This window comes from Mauremys mutica, chromosome 23 (assembly GCF_020497125.1).
Source record: "Mauremys mutica isolate MM-2020 ecotype Southern chromosome 23, ASM2049712v1, whole genome shotgun sequence".
In the NCBI taxonomy this organism is placed as follows: domain Eukaryota; kingdom Metazoa; phylum Chordata; order Testudines; family Geoemydidae; genus Mauremys; species Mauremys mutica.
The window spans coordinates 9,940,395-9,960,276 of record NC_059094.1 but is presented as its reverse complement, the minus strand read 5'-3'; the positions used below and the strand labels follow the sequence as shown (position 1 = coordinate 9,960,276).

Here is a 19,882-nt window from a genome sequence, read left to right as displayed (position 1 = left end):
TATAGCACCTAGCAGAGGCTCTCACATTGATTTACAAGCAGCACTTGCTGTGAGGTAGGCAAGTATTATTCCCGCTTTATGGCTGGAGAAAGAGATTTATCTAAGTACAAATAGGGACAGAACCCAGAACTCAAGTGCTAGTTTCATGCCCTCACCACCACACCAGTGACTGCCAAGTGTGTCGGCGCACTTGGTGGTGGGCTGGGCATGGTGTTGTCTGATTTCAACACACGTTACTTTCCCAATGTTTTTCCACATAAGCAACTGCTGTAATGAGCACTGCTGTAGCGTATGCCTGCGTGGGAGAAGTGGTGAGACCTGAAACTTTTAGGCTGTGGGCCGCATTATGGAAATTGGAAAACCCGTACTTTAGACCACTCTCCTTCCTCTACAGTCATATGCACTGATGACTAAGTTCTGTCCTCTAGATATGTGCATGCAACTGCAGCTGAGATCAATGGGAGATGTGTGCCTTGCCCAACAGCAGAATTCAGCCCCATCTTCAATAACGTTTGCTGGAATCACAGGGATTCTTAAATCTGGAATCATTCTGTTCACTTGGGAAATAAACCATTTGAGGCCTCCCACATCAGATCATATGCAACCCTAACCAAACTAATACAGTTTCAAGGCTTCCAAAAGTTATGCTGCAAGTCAATTTGACTTCTGACTTGAACTAGAAATAAGAGTGATGTTTCTACCAACGCCGTTTTTGCTCTAGTTGTATACTGCCAGCCTTTCCAACCAGATCAGCTTAAAATGTGGTTATGGTTAGCACAAACAACTTACTAAAATAGCACCTTGTCACTGTGCTTATCTGCTCCCCATGCAGCTTCTGAGTCTTAAAATGCTCAGTTTATATACAAAACACAAAATTTTACTACTGTTGGCACTGGAAAGCCAATACAACTGCAGAGGAAAGAGCTGCATCCTACCCTGACTTACACATCAACAGAAATGCTTGCTCCATTCAGTATGCAGATTTTTCCTTGGTTTGTGACAATGGCTGAATTTTAGTTATTTATCACTTTGCACTCTTGTAAAGGAGCTCCTTAAAATTCAAAAAAGTAAATATACTAGACATGTTGATAACCCCATGCTAGAACTCCTCCTGCTCTGAGAGCAAATTAAAGTTTAATCAAAATCTTGATTAAACAAGAAAGCCTTACAACTTGACCAGAGGGCAAGCAAAATGAGACCCATCTGTGGGATCATATGCCAAAGGAGGATATGTAATCGGTCCTGGAAATCTGAATTACAGGCACAGACAACTCAAGTGTTCCAGCAAACCTCAACTGCATCCATCCGCAGGATATAGGAGAAGAAGAACTTTCTCAAAAAGGTCCACGGCACAGACTGAAAAGCCAAATCACAGTATCAGGCTGAGTTTGCACATCCTGGCAGTTAGAAAGGTCTTGCTTCAGCATAAAAACCGAGCACATCACCTAATGTTTGTCTCAGATGCCTATCACTCTGGTATCTAATCAACAAAGGGCTATCAAGGCATACAGAGTAAATAGGGAACAGCAAGATGTCCTCTTTCAAGAGTGGTTGTAACCAAAACATGACTAACCTACTGGAAGCATTTACAGAGCACCAACCACCACATGATCTGTGCATTTTAAACCATAGCTTGCATTTCTATGTCAACCATCCAGCTTGGGAGCTAGGGTGTCGGGAGGGACTTCATGGAAGTCTTAGAAAGACTGCCTCTATTTCTGCAGCAGCAGCAACATGCTGTCAGTTGTTCCTGGTTGTCAGCTGGCTGGCAGACATGCTCAAATTCCCCCCCCCCCACCCCCGCCCCCAACTTGCTTTCAAGGCAGCACCAAAACTGATGCAATTTAGTGCAAAGGATGAACTCTGGCAGTCTTCACACTCCAGATCAAAACTGCATTTTGAAGCAACAAGTCGTCCAATTTCTGCAAACACTTAGAGGAACTTTCCTGCAGGAACCAGCTGCCCTGAAGCATATAATTTGCACAGGAAACAGAATGGTATGTGGTCCTAAAGCAAACAACAACATGCTACTGGACACCAACTACCCAAAGCCATGTCACTCAGTGAATATGAACATTTAGATCCCCTACAAAAAACAGGTAGTTAAAAGCTTTGAAAAATTTACCAGCACACCTTACCCATCGGGAGGGATAGCTCAGTGGTTTGAGCATTGGCCTGCTAAACCCAGGGTTATGAGCTCAATCCTTGAGGGGGCCATTTGGGGATTGGTCCTGCTTTGAGCAGGGGGTTTGACTAAATGATCTCCTGAGGTCCCTTCCAACCCTAATAATCTATGATTACTGGAAGTTAATACAAGTTATGGGAGCCTTCTGAGTGGGATTCCAGAGACATCTATTAAGCACCAATGGGCTTCCTACTTGGGCATGGTATTTGGACCCGAATCCCCTACTGGCTTTAGTGTATAGGCAAAATATATTTGTAGCTTCCATTCCAAGATCCTGGAAGGAAACAGGATTCCTTGTTCACACACCCAGCTGTTAATAAGAACATTCCCAACACCCTCCTTCTCCCCTCACCATTTGGTAACTATGTGCTACAGCTTTCCTGAACAGCCGAATATAAAAACTGACAAGAAACTCATTAGCTTTATGGCCGCTCAGATGGCTATGGGCAACAGCAGTGAAACTGACTGTACTCTCCTAAGTTTCAAACTGCAGCTATTGGTGAGGCCCAGAAAATTTTTTCTACTGGCAAGTCCAGTCTTCTTCCCTTGCCCCAGTCCTACTTCATCAGATTATTCTTGTGTATACACACGAGGCAATAATGGACAATTTTTTCAATTTGCTGGCCCTGTGCATTTCACAGCACTTTGACTGTTTCCCTGCTTGGGTCCTTCAAGGAGTATGGATCACACACTTTCTGCATTGACTTACATATTAAAGAGTTAAAGTCTCCCATCCCAGCTTTAATAAAGTCAATGGCATTTACCAAGAACCTTCCTTTGAACCTTGTTGTAATGATCAGACTTACAAATTTACTCTAATTGAGGGCTTAACAGTAAAGAGTATGTGAAAGTTCATAAGAATTCACCATAACTTAAAACAAGGGTTAATGTGAAAAGGTCCAAATGGAAGACAGAAAATCCAAACAAAAAGACCTAGTATAACTCAAGGACTGCACTAAGATCATGCCTGGTAAACAAGAAAATCGTAGAACTAAAAAATGAATGAACCAAAATTGGCGTCTCAGAAAAAGGTTTAATTGGTAAACAAAATAACTAGGGGATGGGCTATTCCACCCATCACTCCCTTCCGGGGTTCTTAAAAATATTTTGGGGAGAACTGGCTACTGGCGGAAGCTTCACCATGATGGCTGGTACCCCCACCATCTCCAGGGACCCAGGACCTTTGCCACCCTGATTCTGAGACATGTCCTGACCAGACCAGGCCAGACAGAGGGACTCAGATGAGCTCACCACCTTTACCAACTCTAGCTGAATCCCAACCGCCACCTGGGATGAAACAGCATTAGATTTCAAGAGTAACAGCTCCAGCCACCTCAACTAACTTCTTCTCTTCTCCCCAGAAGGACAATTATTGCCATCTTAATATTATCTAAGAGACTATTGAACAAGGAGGTTTTTCCTTCCATAAATTTTCTCCAGCTAAAGGGAGAGAGATACAGGATGTTAAAATGTAAATCTTAAGACTTTACATTTCAAATGCTTTGACTTTTTCCTTCTTTAAACTTTTATTAAAGGTTAAAATGATTTTTAGAAATAGTGTATTTAGCTTGCTTAGTACCATGGCAAAGTCTTTGTAAATAAAACCCCTGACCTTGTTTAACACGGTTTAATGTTAACGGACATAAACCAGTTACTGTCTAACACCATTTATTCCATCTAAATACAACACAACATTATAGTATATCCTTGAGTTTTAATCTGCAATTATGACAGTGAAGTAATGCACCCTTGGTGCAGGCTTGGGATCAAATCTCACTCTGGGTCACATGAAATGGGTCTAATGACTTTGGCTGACTACACAGTAGAGAATGTAAGTGTTAGCACCACATAATTTGAACCACAAGATGTTCTGGAGAGGGAAGTTCACCCACTTCCCAGATTCAGAATCTCAATTGATGCAAAGCTAATAAAGCATGGGTTGTACTCATCGTCATACAATACAAATGTGACAGCCAGGTCTGAATAATATTGAAGCTTGGACAACTCTACATCCACCCCCATGGAGCCTGGACAACAAGTACTTCATTCTGTAAGACAGAGAAGCTTAATATTCATTTTAAGATAAGTCACAGACAACAGGCCTTGCTGTCTCCCACTTCCATTAAGCAGCTGATACCAAAATTCAGTTAATGAGCTCCAGTAAGGAGGGCAACATTCCCTATGACTTTTATACAAATATCTCTATTTCCTAGGTATTTAAAAGGGAATCTTATACCCCAGCAACAGTGGCTGGGGCATACGAATTCCTGCTTAGTTCTTTATAAGATAACAAACACTATGAAACTGTAAACATATATAAACCCAAGTATCAAACAGTTTGTGGCCAAAATATGACCTATTACATGAGACTCCAGAGAGAATGATCCTCAGGGCTTTAATCTCTTAAAGATCTACTATGATGCCAAGAAATTCTTAAAGGTAGCCACTTTATATAGGGCCTGTACTTTTGTCATTCTTATAATGACAGACAGGCCAGGGAGCACAGCAATCAATAACACCATGCGCACAGAGAAAAGGAAACAAATGCCTTTTAATTTCAAGCTCAATTAGACATACAGGACAGATGGGAAGGGAATTATAGTTTCTTTTCTTTATCTCTCTCCCCCCCCCCCGCCCCCCCAAGTTCCTACCTTACTAGTCTATAACAAACAATAGAAAAGCAGCTAACTCAAAAAACTGCTCAGCACTGCCCTTTTAATAAGGGAATTCTAACAGTATGAAACTAGAATTGCTGTCTACATTTTGAGTTCTCTACAGAATGGCTCACAACCCCCCCCCCCCAATGCTATTATTAACCTGATCAAATGCATTATTACATGACCTATCCTTCAATTAAAAAGCAGCAGGCTGGGCAGCTACCCACTGGAAAGAGCAACAATCAACTCCCTCGTCTAGTCACCAGCTTGCATAACCACAATTCTTGTTAACCAAGACTTCCTTGGACAACTTTACTGCAGTAAAAGTGCAGTTGCACTATTTTACAAGACAATGGTCCAGTTTTGTGCCACTGGCTTATTAACTTGTAATGCTGTAAGAATTACTACTAAGTACAACAGAAATTTTAGAAATTAAGGCAGGGTTCTACTAACTGTAGCTAATATGCTCATACAATGACAAAATAAAGAGTACAAAAAGAATCCTCTTAAATTAATACTTGTCACCAGATACCTTATATAAGAGACAAAGCAAAAAAGTGACCCGGACAGAAAAAGGTTGCAGGAATACATTCTAAGAACAAAGAGAAATGTAGACCTAGAGGTCAGTGATCTAACTTATCCCCTTGCACTGAGGCGAACAGCTCATGTAAAGCTAAACCTATGACAACTCTGAATACAGGAGGTTCATGTGTTCACACACTAATACTTTTCTAGTTCTTCCTAGACACTTATCAGCTTAAGTAGTGTCACCTGACCAATTATACTTCTTCACTGGGCAGAAAAAGCAGGCAAGAGAACACTACATATGCTCAATTGCATTGAGCTTTCAGAAAACAAAATAGCCAACTGACATTTAGCTTCAGAGAAAAGTAACTTTCCTTGAGCAACTGCTGCTTCTCAGATTACTACAGCTAAATTACCTAGAGTTCTGTAACCCTGCTAATGGGCTATCAACCAGTGTTAGTAAATTACCAATATTTCCCTTAAAAAAAACCCCACAACATTTCCCCTCCATGTATCAAAATCTCATGAAGTTTCTGGGGAATCCTCTTCCTAAAGCACCCCAAAAACATTCAAAGAACAGCAACACAAACCCTAGACAGCAGCACCTTTAACCTGAATTATTGGGAGAGAGAAAAAAAAAAAAGACACCCACCACATTAAAAAGGCTTTCATTTTAGTTCACTGTGGTATTAACAGCTGATGCATGCAGCTTAATGTTTTTTAAAAAACCAAATGCCAAATAAGATCATTTAAGGGAACTGAGACATATCAACAGATCAAGTTTGCTTTGAGGTAGAAAAGAACAAGTCTTCTGCAAACTGTCCCTTGCCAACGTGCCCCTGCACTGTTCTGGAGAGATCACCTCCAGCAGAACAACATTCAATTTCCTTGGTCTCTTCATGAGGCTGCCAGTCCAGGTACCAGTTGTGATTAAGCAATTGGCTCATTGGAAGATGGCCTGAGATTAACTCATTGCATGTAGGCCATAACCTGCTAGAGGGTAATACCTTTTGGTTACTCACAACGTGTACTGCATTTCACCCGGTGGCCTAGAGGTGAAAGGCTCTTAATCCGATTACCAATCCTAAAGAAACAATTTTAAACTTCTCATCCTGACAACTTCTAGGGATCAGCTTCACAAGCTACCAGTTGACTTTAACAGCCATTAAATCTTGTAGCTTAATGAGCTTTAACAACTCGCTAAAACTCAGAGTATGTCTATGCTACAAGCATTACAGTGGCACGGCTGCAGCACTGCAACTACCCTGTTGTAGCAAACGTCCATGCCACAATGACAGAAGATGTTTTTCTGTCGCTGCAGTATATCTATCCCCTTGAGAGGCAGTAGCTGGGTCTATGGAAGTAGTTTTCCATCGACCCAGCTGTCTACACAGTGGGGGTTAGGTCAACCTAACTATGTCATGCAGGATGCAAATTTTTTCACAGCCCTGAGCAATGTAACTAGGTCAACCTAAGTTTTAGGTGTAGACCAGGCCTCTGTGTCATTGCAGTAACTAGAACTGGATTACTTTTCACAATCTAACTTCCATTTTGTTTGTACTAAGATGGCTTCTGGTTATTCTTATTTTACAGCAGAGGAACGACTCCCTTCTTCTAAAGGAGGAAGCATGTTTCTGGATTAGAGCATACAATAAAGAGCCATAAGATTTCCCTCTTAAACCCCACCGACTATATAATGAGGCTCATTTATCAATTTCAATTAAGTGCCTTGAGGTTGGATAAAAGGCATAATAAATGCAAAATACACATCAGCAGGTAGGTACTGAGACAAGGAGAGTAGTTTATCCATTGCAAATGTATTAACTAGCGCACTATTTAGAGAAGGCTGGAACTGTGATGTGCATTTCAGAACTTTAAAGGGTCATAGCAAGGATATTCAGCACTGGCACACCTATCAATTGAGCTTATACTGGCCAGATTTTTCAGGGGGTTTAGTACAAGTATGGTAGGTAATCTTATGACCCCTGGATGAAAGGAACCATGTCAGTGCAAGCAAAAATTACTTTACACCATGAACTACAATACCCAAGCAAACAGAGAAGGAAGTTCTAGCTCTTTGTTTACTCAGAATGGTTTTATCATGTTCTACAGGATAACACAACAGGCATTAGGCAAGAGAACAGTAACAGAAGAATCATGAGGATCTCCACCAGTCTTTGGAAAATACTTCCCCTCCCGCTTCCCCAGCCAACTACAAAACCAAAGAAATACAAACTGTGTTAAACAAAAAACAAAAAACAGTGCTTAAAAGTGACCATAAAAAAATCCAGGTTAGTAAATACAGATTTAACATTTAGTTGTTTTTCCACAAGTTGCACCCCTCAAAATTGGCAGTGACATTTACCACTCGTATCAGAGGGAGAGCCATGTTAGTCTAGATCTGTAAAAGCAGCAAAGAGTCCTGTGGCACCTTATAGACTAATAGACGTATTGGAGCATGAGCTTTCGTGGGTGAATACCCACTTTGTCAGATTCACCCAAGAAAGCTCATACTCCAATATGTCTGTTAGTCTACAAGGTGCCACAGGACTCTCTGCTCAGTATTTTAAAGATTTAATATTTCTCCAAAGCATCAGGTGTCAACCAATGAGAAAAAAAGAGAATACACTTCAGGAAATGATGGTCCATTTGGCAAATCCTACGCCCCTGTTTTGAGATTGACAGATACACCTGAGAACCCAAATCAACTCTTCAGCTCTTTTGGAGTCAATACAAGCTTGATTCTTACCTTCTGAAAAGTACCTTTATCAATAGTGAAGGAAGCACACTACAACAAGCATTGTCACTGGAACTGGAGAATGTAAATCTTTATGCAAACTCCTTTCTAAAGTCCACAAAACGTGTGCACTGTTTACATGCAATTCATAATGCCAAGGCAACAGAACAGAGCTATAAAGCTGAGATCCAGTGCAATTCTTTAGAGAGCACTCATGATTTTACCTCCATTGCTTTTGAGTCTGGAATACACAAGATATTGCCATTACACTGTAAGCAGAATCTCATGAGACTTCCCTGTTAAATATGCATGACCACTTCACTGAAGTCAATGCAACACCTTCTAGAAACAAAGAGTTACTGCTAGTTTTAATATATAAAATAAAGCAGTCCACACACTGCAGCAGTCAGTGATGGAGTGTGCTGTGGGAGCAATTGTCAAGGGTATTGAGAGGGACTATGTTGGCTATCAGCTTCAGCAGTCTTGGATAGGAGAACATCGAACGGTTTGAAGAAAAAAAAAAAATCTAATTCTGGATTGGAAAACAGAACAAAACCTAACTAAGGACAGGGAAGAAGTGGAGACCAGCATAAGAATGTATATGCAGCAAAGAAGGCCCAGTGGTCTGTTCATAATAGATTTAGACAAACTCAGCCTTTTAACCTCCCTTTATAAGTGAAAGGGCATAGCACGAACACCAAAGTAAAGTACCACTTACATGCCTGTTTAGATATGCTACACAGTGCTCTAAAGAAATCTGTCACTCCTATATATCTTGGATGCAGATATTCTTAAAGAGATAACCTGAGAAACAGGAGAGAAAACCCAGGGAGTCCCCAGAATTTTGAGAGGGTTAGGGGAGAGAGTACATTCATCAGTCACTTTGTACAAGCTGCTCTGGAGAAACGACTAATAGAACAGCCTTGGCCAAGTTTGAAACCAAATGAAACAGTTGTAAGCTTGTTAAAAGTTAGGCATCAGCCAAACTTGGAGCTGTTTAAGCTCCAAGGAACAAGAATGCAGAACATGTACAGAGCACCATCTTCCACTGACAGTAACTGCAGAGATAAAGAGCCCTTAGCAGTAGGTTTTCTCCAGTACAAAAGAAGTCTAACAGACCATGGACAGGCAGTCTGCGTCATTAACTGCTGCTGGGGCAGTGTTTTAAATTGGTATGTGGATCCTTTTCAGGTGGCCAGCTGAGGTGCTCACAGAATGCTGCCCACACAAGATTTGCTTTTGCCAACAACAGTCACAAGGCAGAAACACAAGTATCCATTTTATTAATGCCCAACAAAACTGGAAGCCAGGAACCAAAGTCTGCTGGTTCTCACTGAAGTGATGAAACAGTAGCTGAAGGAAAACCTAAAGATTTTCAAGGCTGCATCAGAAAGTGATGCAAAAGGTCAAGCTGCCCCTGAGGTACCGTACTGAAAATGACAGGCTAAGTCACTTCCTCCATACCAGACATTATAGGCCAGGAACTCCATATACCATAACAAAGAAAATGAGTCCGTAGTAAAAAGCAAACATACTGACTTCTAAACGTACAGGAGTTCATTCCTTGCCTACGAACTTCAGAGATGCATGTTTAAGTTCCCTCACAGGGAGAGAGGAAATTTCCTTAACCACTTCTCTACCTGAGTGGTACACTAAGCTAACTGAAATGTAATGCCAAAAGGAATCGCCAGTGTTCTAAACATCTTTTTCAGCTGCCATTTCTGCTCTTAGCATTCTCACTGGTAACTCTCATGGGAGCTGTTTTTGAAGGAAGCAGGGGAGAGAAACTGCAAATACATTTTTAAAAAACTGAAGGTGAGGTTTAAACCAATTTAATTTCTTAAGATGCTTCCTGTATGGACCATTAAGGTACAATTGAACATTTTTACTATTTTAAAAAAAATATTCTAAACTTTAAAAAGCTACCAAGTTTTCAAATCTGTTTGCTGGGAACTTTCTGCACCTTTGCATTTGTTCTCAGTTCTCCACTGAGTTCATCACACCCCTTCACACTCTTCAGCTGTCTCCCTTCCCCAAGATGTGACCTTCCCTTGCACTGCAAATTCTGCTGCTCTGCACACCTCAAGTGCGAAACGTACTAGGAATCCCACTTCCTGAAGATCTCCATCCCACACTTCAGTGATCAGATTTCTTAACTTCTCCCTCTGCTGCAAGTTAAAACTTAGTCTGCTCTTGTCTGGTTGCTGCATTCTGGGCCTCAAATGACCTGGCAGCTTTTAGGACATGAGACCACCCAGAACCTGCAAACTGCCATCAAGTCCAGCCAAGTTCACACCATGTCAATAGAACTATTCCAATGCGTTCCCACCCAGACTGACAGGGTTTCTGCTCAATGCTAGTCATGTTTGGTATCCCGTCGCTGTATACTAGTAACAAACATTAAAATATTGTACTTGAAAAGGTGTGCACTGTTTAATTTTTTGTTCAATGATTGTCACACTGAATTGTTTGCAGCTTATGTTTTAGCTCTTCAAATACCAGGTGGGGGGTTTCCGGTTGCTGGAACTAAGGAGCCTTACAAAACTTGGCAACAAACCAGGAGCTGCTGCTGGTGCTAATTTTTAATTAGTGTTTTGGATCAAATAAGAGTCATATCCCTAAGGGAGGGAGTCATCCACAGGCAAATTCAACACCCTGATTTGTAGCAAACTAAAAATTAAGGCCACTAAATTTCCATCTAATATCAGTAAGGATGGTAATTTAACTCCACTGGTAAGAATGTTTTGACCACTAAGATTCCTCATTGCTTTGTTACATGATCATATATTACCTGATTGCCACTCTTATTGTAGAACGTATACTTGTCAAAGAGGAGTCTTGACAACACTGATCAATTTTATTTTTTTAATCAGGTAAATTTGATACTCAGAAAAAAAAAACTTTGACTTGCAGCACTGACTAGCATCTAGGTTAGCGCAGGCAGGTGCCACACAAGCTTCCCCACACAGCTCCACCAGAACCGCACTGATGTTCTCTAGAACTCCCTCCTACTCTTGGTCCCATCCAGAGCAGGAGCTGCCAGACTAGATAGTAGATTCATGATGTGGGGAAGTGATTAGCTAGGAACTAAAGTGAGACCCCAAACTCACTTATGAGCGCAAGTCTCCAGGTTACTTCATTAGTCCATTGTACCACCTAGCTTCTCTATGCTTCCCCATCCCACAAAATTCCTGAAGACAGGTAGGCAGGTTACCTTTTTAACATTTTCCTCCTCCTCCTGGCGTTTCTCATAGTGTGAGAAGTCATCAAAGATGGAGGTGGTGTGCTTGTAGGTGGCAATGATTTTCAACACCTGCTTAGCCTTTTCCAGAGGCACTTCCTGAGTGTCCCTGGAGTTGGTCACTGGTTTATTCTCGTTGTTCTCTAGGCGGATGTGCCGCAGCTGGCTGTTCGGAACGTCCTTCACAAAAATCCACCTGACATCAAAACGTCCCTTCCATTTGTCCTGGGACCACACACCTGCACATGTGTTGTAGTCCACGGCAGATTTCATTTCTGCTACTCCGCAGAAGTGACCACTGCCGTTGACACTGAACAGTAAGTAAACGGGGCCTTTCCCGTTCATGGAGCGATAAGCAGCATCCAGTCTCTTGTTGCCGTGCTCTGTACTGCACCAGATGTTATATTTAATGGAACGGTGGATATCGTCCTCAGAGTAACTCTTAATGATGAAAACCCGACCGTGTTTTGGGTTCCAGTCAAAATCCTTGGGGTTGTAGTTGTTGATGGACCTCAATTTCTCCAACACTGGGTGCGGTTCCGAAGGAGCGGAACCAGAGCTGGCTTGAGACTGTCCCACTCCATTACCATCCACTCCGTTTTGACCAAACCCATTGCCACGGTTACGAGGTGCAACCCAGCGGGTTGGCTGAGCTGCCTGTTGCTGCACTGGTAGCTGGGCTGGCTGTGGTAGTGGTGGGGGCAGCGGCTGCGGCTGCTGTCCTGGAGAAGCCTGTGTCACTGGTGGGCTGTTATTGATCTGTTGGCCCACTGGTTGAGGGGACACCTGGGTTGGCTGCTGACCAATATTCTGAACTAAAGCCTGGGAAGGCGTTTTTGCTACCGGCCCTTTGTTATCCCAAGTTCCAATATCCATGTTATGTTTTATTGGAGGCGGTGGAAGACTTGAACCTGCAATGCCATTCTTGGTCTTCAGCTTGGGCTGTTGTTTTGCAGGTTTGCTAGCAATATCAGCCCATGATGTCGGTTTCGGAGGAGCAATGGTAGCAGGAGGCAAACTGTTAGATGCCACGATATTACTGGTAATGGACCCGCTACCAACAGCGGAACCAACAACTTTTGGGACATTGCTTGCAACATCCGTGCTGCCCAACTTCAGTGCTGCCATCCCTTGGTCTATGGTATTCATGCCAGGAGCCTTATTTAGAGTCTCATTGGCAAAAGCAGACTGTCCATCAATCATGGCTCCACCCAGTGAGCTTGGTGCATAAGCATAATTGCTACTATATCCAGAGCTTTGAGTGGACTGTCCCTGAGAACTGTTATTCCCCCAAGCTGAAAAGTCAATTCCACTTGGAAAGAAGTTAAAGCCATGCTGCCCAAGAAATGGAGTGCTGCCAAGGGCCCCTGGCTGCCCAAACATTGCATCTGGGAGAAAGTGAGGCTCCCCATTGCTTAGCTGTCCATAGGATGTTAAGTAGGGCATGGGTGGGTCACCTCCTGTAGACCAGGCAGCTTCGCCTAACGAGTAGGAGAATCCAATGGATGGACTGTAGTAGCTGGGCAAGTAGGAGTCAGACATCGCAGTGTATGCATTATTCTGCAAAACAAAAATAAGCACTGAATAGTTAGAATAAGCAGCACAAACCATCCAGGGGCCTGGAATAAAACCCCTTTATTCTCTTCTTGTGCCCCACCCCTACCTCAGCTGTTCAAACATATTCAAAGCCTTCAGTAAATAGGCTTCGTGGCTTTCCAATGTACCCTCTGTCAAATGTGTATTAAAACAGTTTGACAGAAAGATTAAATGTAAAGATTTAAGACACTATTCATTCCAAGATGTAGAAGCATTAAGTTTACAGATGCACCATGTGGAACTGGGCACCGATTTTATAGCATAAGCAAAATGCTCTGGAGCTGTTCAACGTTTTATCTAGAGTACAAAGAATAACTTCATCATTTTATACCTGCCTGACGCCGTGGGTTTTAAGGTGTATTTTTTTGAATAGGGGGCATTTTATAATCTGCATGGTTGGTGGGGTTTTGGAAGAAAGGGATATACTGGGGGGCGGGGGAAGAGGGGAGGAGAAGGGACCAATAAAAAGCACTATTAAAATTATGAACAACAAACAGTTTTATTAAAGACCACATTTATTTATATTGAAAAAATCAATTATCCATAAACATTTCTTCAAAGGTTAATAATAAAGTGCTCACAAATATCCCAAGAACTTTAAAACCAACATGGAATTTACAGTATCATCCTCAAAACTCAAACTATTCTGGAGCTCCAGCCACATGTTGTTAGTGACATACTACAACAACATGGGATAACCTAAAGCTTTTCCAGAGGGCCCTTTCCAGCTCAGCTACAGAGACTGACTTCAGGTTTGGAAGAAAAAACTTGCCGAGTTTTCTACTCTAGATGTTTACATCCAAACAGCCCCTATATTACTACCATGGATGTAATTAGGAAACTTTAACAGACATCACTAAGACTTGCTTACATGAAGATCTGTCATTTCATATTTAAACCATACCACAGGGAGTTCTTGCAGTAACACTAATGGGTTTTATCATTCAGTAATTTGAACCTGTACGCACACAGGTCTTAGTGCTACATGATAGTTTACATGACAATCCAATGCAGATAAGATGAAAGCCAGGTTCCGTTCCTGTTTAAAAGCTTGGCTTACATTAGGCACCACTCCATTTTTCACTGAATTATGCCAAGAGCAGTTCCTGAAGGACTTCATGCCATATATGCATCAAAACCTATGTAGGATCAAGATAGCTCTGCACACTAAAGAAACAGCAGTTCTGTCTCCCTATCTCTTTTTGAATTAAGTGAAAGTAACCTGCCTAGACTCAAAATTAAAAGAACAGGTTATATTTGGCCTGAAATTTATCTAAAATTAGTAGAAAATTGTAAAGATACCAATGGAGACAGGTTTCGTTTTAAAAAAGTCTCCTGAAGTTCTTGTCACTCAAATAATCATCATATCACTGGGCTACTGCTTGAAAACTGAAAATAAATCTGACTAGTCTATTTTCATTTTCCCAGCTGAGAAGAAAAAGATAAATAAGTAGCATAATAAAAGTGAATTCACAGATTCCAAGACCAGAAGGGACCATCATGATCATCTAGTCTGGCCTCCTGGATAACACAGGCCATAGAACTTCCCCAAAATAAATTCTAGAGCAGATCTTTTAGAAAAACACCCAATCATGATTTCAAAATGGTCAGTGGAGAATCCACCATGACCCTTGTTAAAAATGTCTGAATTTGTCACTTGCAGCCATTGGATCGTTATACCCTTCTCGGCTAATCTGAAGAGCCACTTATTAAATATTTGTTCCCTATGTAGGTACTGAGAGACTAACCAAGTCACCCCTAAACCTTCTTCTCTTTGTTAAGTTAAATAGGTTGAGTTCCTTGAGTCTATCAGTTAGTGTGTTTGGAAGAACAGTTCTAATCATTTAAGAGCTCGATCCTGCTAAACCTAACTCAGTGAACAGTCTTTACTTTAAAAGTTGATGGGACTATTTAAGTAAATGAGATGTTGCAGGACTGGGCCCTACAGTGTAATGTGTAATATAAATAAGGATTTTTTAAGATGTTAGCTAAAAATCATACATTGTTCCTTTAAAGGATAGAGACCTCTCTCCCCAGTTTCAGAGGTAATTTAAAATACTCAAAAGGAAGTTGCCTTAAAAATATATAATGAAGACTACATTTAAAGCTGGGACCCATTCTATCCTGGGGATGAGATCTTTGGCTTAACAGATTTCTCCCGTACAGTGCACAAAAAAAGTGACACTGTCAGATCAAATTTGGTCCCTAATGAAGTCAACATATTCTCTTTTCACCCATTCTCTTATGGTTTGTCTCAAATAATTTTCAGGGGAGGGCTTGATTACAGAAGAGACTGATATTGTCTAAATCTATATCACAAAGTTATTTGTGCAATAAACCTATGAGCATACAAATTAAAATAAGGGTTAGAACAGTAAATTCAGAGAAGAGAGGTCTGTCTGCTCAGTGATGAAATCCTAGCAATGTGCATACTGTTATTAAACATGAAGTCCAGTGCTTCTATATCTCTCAAACTTGAGTGACAGAGTGTCACTGATTAATATGCAAACCGAACTCCACCAGTATTCAATTCCCCTGGATGACTAATGCTTTTTGAAAAGCCCCCTCCCCCCCCCCGTCTCACTCTTCCTCTGCATTCCTTTCCCCAGGGATTAGAGTTCTAAAGACTTTTTTAATGTTTAAGACTCACTAACTGTACATTTGAGCTTCGGAATACAAAGCAACTTAGTCAAATTTAAGGAGATTCAGCAGGTTGCCAAATTAGTTAATACTGGCTCCAAAAATGGCAGCTCTCACTTGCTCCTGAATTAAAAAGTATGCACCTGTGTCATCTAGTTACCTAATGTTTTATACATATTAGCTGGAATGCAGTTTCAAAATGCAGCCACCCCTCATTTGTGTTACCATCACCTCTAGGAGTCCTACTCATAAGCAATTGACTATGTTAGCCAACCATGAGTGTCTTGTATACATTTTCTGTCCCATCTTCCGATAACGAACCTTGACACTGTTTTCTTACCCGCCTGTCATTTGTTCAGGGGCACCAGTGTCAACTCTGACTGTGATTGTTTCTCTCATCTTATCTTATATGAGCTGACAAAATACAAGAGCAGGTGACAAACTATACAACATAGCGAGAAATGAAAGGAAATCATTCTAGTGGGACTTAATTTTATTTGGAGCTAACCAGCTTTGTCTCATCTTTCATTTTTCTTGCTGAATATTTCAAGGGACACCATCAGTTTGAAGCAGCAAAGAATCCTGTGGCACCTTATAGACTAACAGACGTTTTGCAGCATGAGCTTTCGTGGGTGAATACCCACTTCTTCGGATGCAAGCACTGTCCACTGCTTGCATCCGAAGAAGTGGGTATTCACCCACGAAAGCTCATGCTGCAAAACGTCTGTTAGTCTATAAGGTGCCACAGGATTCTTTGCTGCTTCTACAGAACCAGACTAACACGGCTACCCCTCTGATACTTGACATCAGTTTGAAATTTAGTCAGTTTCAAAGAGTTCTCAGTATTATGCCAGCCAGTGAATTCCCCTACTAATTTTTGTAGTTCAACAATCATTTTCCTATTTTAAAAAATAGTTTCCCCTGGGTTCTGTGAAATACCTTCACAAAGAGGGAAAAGTGAGTGACTATTCACTAAGCACTTATTAAATGTTCCAAACAAACTAAAAAAAAAAAAATATTGCTTTTCCTCTAAACTGTCAGATATAGTAAATTTAGCAGTTTAGTTAGTAGGTAATAATTTCACACAGAAGTGCAATTTGTAAATTGAAAGTCTCTTTAAATGCTCAAAAACCCTTCAGAATTAGTGGTATCAACTTCTATGACAACAAAAAGTGCCATCTAATGAAATAGGCGGGGACACAGCTATCTTTATCTAGGACTCTGCGAAATAACCTAAACAAACACTGTCTACACAGATTCAAAACTAGGTTTTACACTCTTCCAGAGAACTAGACTCTTACATGACCTTACCAACCGGGTAGGCTGCTAACAATAGCAATTAAGTTCACTAGAGGCAAGGGAGGATGGGCACTGATTAAATAAAAAAACAAGGAGATGTTAGACTTCTATCTTTAATTTGCAACAAGTATGACACTTCCTATTTAGAATTCTCTTGACATGAGCCAATGAAATATATATCACTGTTTGAAAAACTCCAACTATAAAAATGTGGTTGACAAAACTAAATGAATTGAGAAATGCAACAACTTACTGGCTATTTTAGACTAATACCTGAACTGTTTGAGAAAAGATGAGCTAACTGGGATGAACTGAAAAAGTCACTGATACAGTTTAACAATATGTAGACCTACCATAACTGAGCCTATACTGCCTCGAGTCTGAAGTATTCCTTCATCTTTTATATATGTCACACAATACTCGTTTAACAGGATTAACAGTATAAGTTATCTTTAATAAGAAGCTAGTAAAAAAATTACAAAAAAAGAGTGGTGAAGTCTCTGGTAATGACAATTTCAGATTTGACTGCAGCCTTAAAAGCTCAGTTTCTAAGGTTTCATTTGCCACTGCCTTTTCATTTATCAAACCACCTAGTCTGGCTTTTGTAAAAAATAGAGCAAAACTAACTTCATGCATTTTCCAGTTTGCTTGGTAAAGAGATAAGAATACTGATAATATTCTCTGCGAAAGACTAGCCTCTAGAATGTTACCACATTTTGCTGAGATATTTCACATTGCCATACAATACAGTCACTCATATTGTATAATCAACCAGAAATGAGTAAGGAAGTGACGTCTTAACAGTAAAACTGAAAGATCAGAAATGATCACAAGATTTATGAATTCCTTTTACTACTTCTAGCTTCATCAGAAGCACAACATTTTATGTTCAGGATAAACATTTTGGGGGTCAAATTCTGCCCAAAGCTACATCTGTGCAACCCAAATAAGCTCCTTAACGCTTTTGCGACTTCTTTTACCCTTATGTTTGTTCCCCAATCCTAAGGTGTTTGTTTTTTTTTAAATTATTGCTGTTAAAAAACAACAATATTCACTGTAGCAGCCCTATACCTAAATATTTAATCAACTAATGAGAACTAATTACCACAGTGTTTTCTACTCACAGTACTGCCTATTTACTGACAAAACAGTATTATTTTAACCGCCACAAAAAGCTAGCAAATGTCAAAACCCAATCTCTGGGATAGAGGAGAGGACTTAAAAACATCAAAGAAAAGCCAAAGAAAAATTCATTTTAGTCAGTCACTGGCAGAAAATTAAGTAATTGCGTAGCACACCCTACCCCTTAACTGAAGAGAGAAGTTCTGTGGTACTCACCGGCCTGGCCTGAGGACTCAAGTAGGGTTCAAAGTCATCATCATTTAACCCATCCTTCTGATGCACAGATCCATTTTGCACTAAGAACAAAATTCATGCCCTTAGAAAGAACTCCACAATTCAAACAAGTACACGCATTAACCTAAAAGTACTTTTTGTATTATAACATAGGCTGTGATATCACTAATGTCTCCCTGGTTCCAAATGTTGCCAGCTGAGCTGCATTAATAAGGGCAAGGCCTCACACACACCAGCATGGTCCTCTAAAGGAAATTTCCTCTTACTCACAATGGCAGCTAATCTAAGTTCCCTGATTCACCGACACAATTACTTCTGCTGTATAGCTTCCAGACAGGGCCTGCAGACAGCTCCAATATATAAACTCACCTGGAGGCAACACAGAGATTCCTTGAGAAATTATTTTATCCTGAGGCTGAGCTCCCAAAAGAACTTCGTTTCCCACCCCACTCTTATTTCCCACCTGATCCTTTAAAAAGCCCCATTTTCCATGCACCGAGGAATCCGCTACATCCCTCACACCCCGGCCCCGCAAAATCCTGCCCCTCTGCAGCTTGGCCACCAAGGGAGCCCCGGACATTCCCACCCGCTGCCTCCAGCCCCCGCGATTTACTATCACCGCCACCCCCCACAAATCCAATCTCCTCCCACCCGCGTCCCCGGGGGGCCCGGCGGCCTCTCACCTTTGTTGCCTTGGCCCTTGGGTCTCTGGAGCGGCGGCGGCGGCGCGGCCAGACATGGAAGAGAGGAGGGGAGAGCGGTGAGCGCGGGGACGAGGCACCGGGCGCTGCAGCCCCCAGCGGGCGGGAGCTCGGGAAGCGCCCGGCTGGGGGAGACCCGGGCGGGATGGAGCCTGGCCCGGGGGTCGGGCCCTAGCGGCGGCGGCGGCGCCCCGTGTCCGGGCGGCGAGGCCAGGCTGGCAGGGGAGGCCCAGCCGGACCCGACCCCGGCGCGGCCGGGCCGCCGCCTCCCCGCCCTGGCCCGAGAGCCGCCCGCCGCGGCCCTGAACCGCCGCCCTCCCCCGCCCCGGGGCTAGGCCCGAAACCGGGGCCTTTCCCGGCTCCCTCCCCCGAGCGCGGCGGCCGGTACCTGCTCCAGGAGGCTGCTGGCCGACATGGCTCCGGTCGGGCTCCTGGCGGCGGCGGCGGTCCGGGCTCCTCGCGGGCGGCGGCGGCGGCGGCTTTGTCCGGGGAGCGGGGCGCAGGCACCGCGCGGCTCGGCTTCCTGGCGGACTCTGACTCGCCCGCCCGCGGCTGCTGCGGCTGCCTGCTCGAGCGACGCTCTAGCCGGCTCCTCGCCCCTTCCGCCAGCGTCTATGGCCGCGGCCGCCTGCCTCGAGCTGGCACCGTGCGGGCGTCACGAGGGGCAGCGCGCGCTCCCCTCCGAGGCACAATGGCGAGAAAGGAAGCGCGGCGCATGGCGGGCCGCTGGAGGACCTAGGGGTGTCGACAGCGCCACCTGCCGGAAGTACTTCGTTAATGCAGGTGAAAAGGGGAATTCACTTAGGAGTGTCTGTGGCTGGGATCTCTTAAAGGGACAGGGTCCCCTTTAATGAGATCCAGGTTCCAATTAACAGGGATGATCATGTTAATTAACTTTTAGCACTTACACTTGTTTTATCTTTAACTGAAAAATAATTTAAACTG

General features: G+C 42.5%; 1 protein-coding gene across 1 annotated transcript in view; it reads right to left on the bottom strand.

Annotated features, from left to right (window-relative positions):
* The window catches only part of YTHDF2 (YTH N6-methyladenosine RNA binding protein 2), a 28,113-nt gene extending 8,407 nt beyond the window's left edge, over positions 1–19,706 (bottom strand). The window contains exons 1-4 of the mRNA XM_044998055.1: positions 19,326–19,706; positions 18,920–18,944; positions 18,219–18,298; positions 11,319–12,905 (exon numbers count right to left, since the gene is read on the bottom strand). Coding sequence (XP_044853990.1) covers positions 11,319–12,905; positions 18,219–18,298; positions 18,920–18,944; positions 19,326–19,352 — 1,719 coding nt within the window. The 5' untranslated portion in view covers positions 19,353–19,706. The remainder of the gene's footprint in view (positions 1–11,318; positions 12,906–18,218; positions 18,299–18,919; positions 18,945–19,325) is intronic.
* Positions 19,707–19,882: the final 176 nt, after the last annotated feature.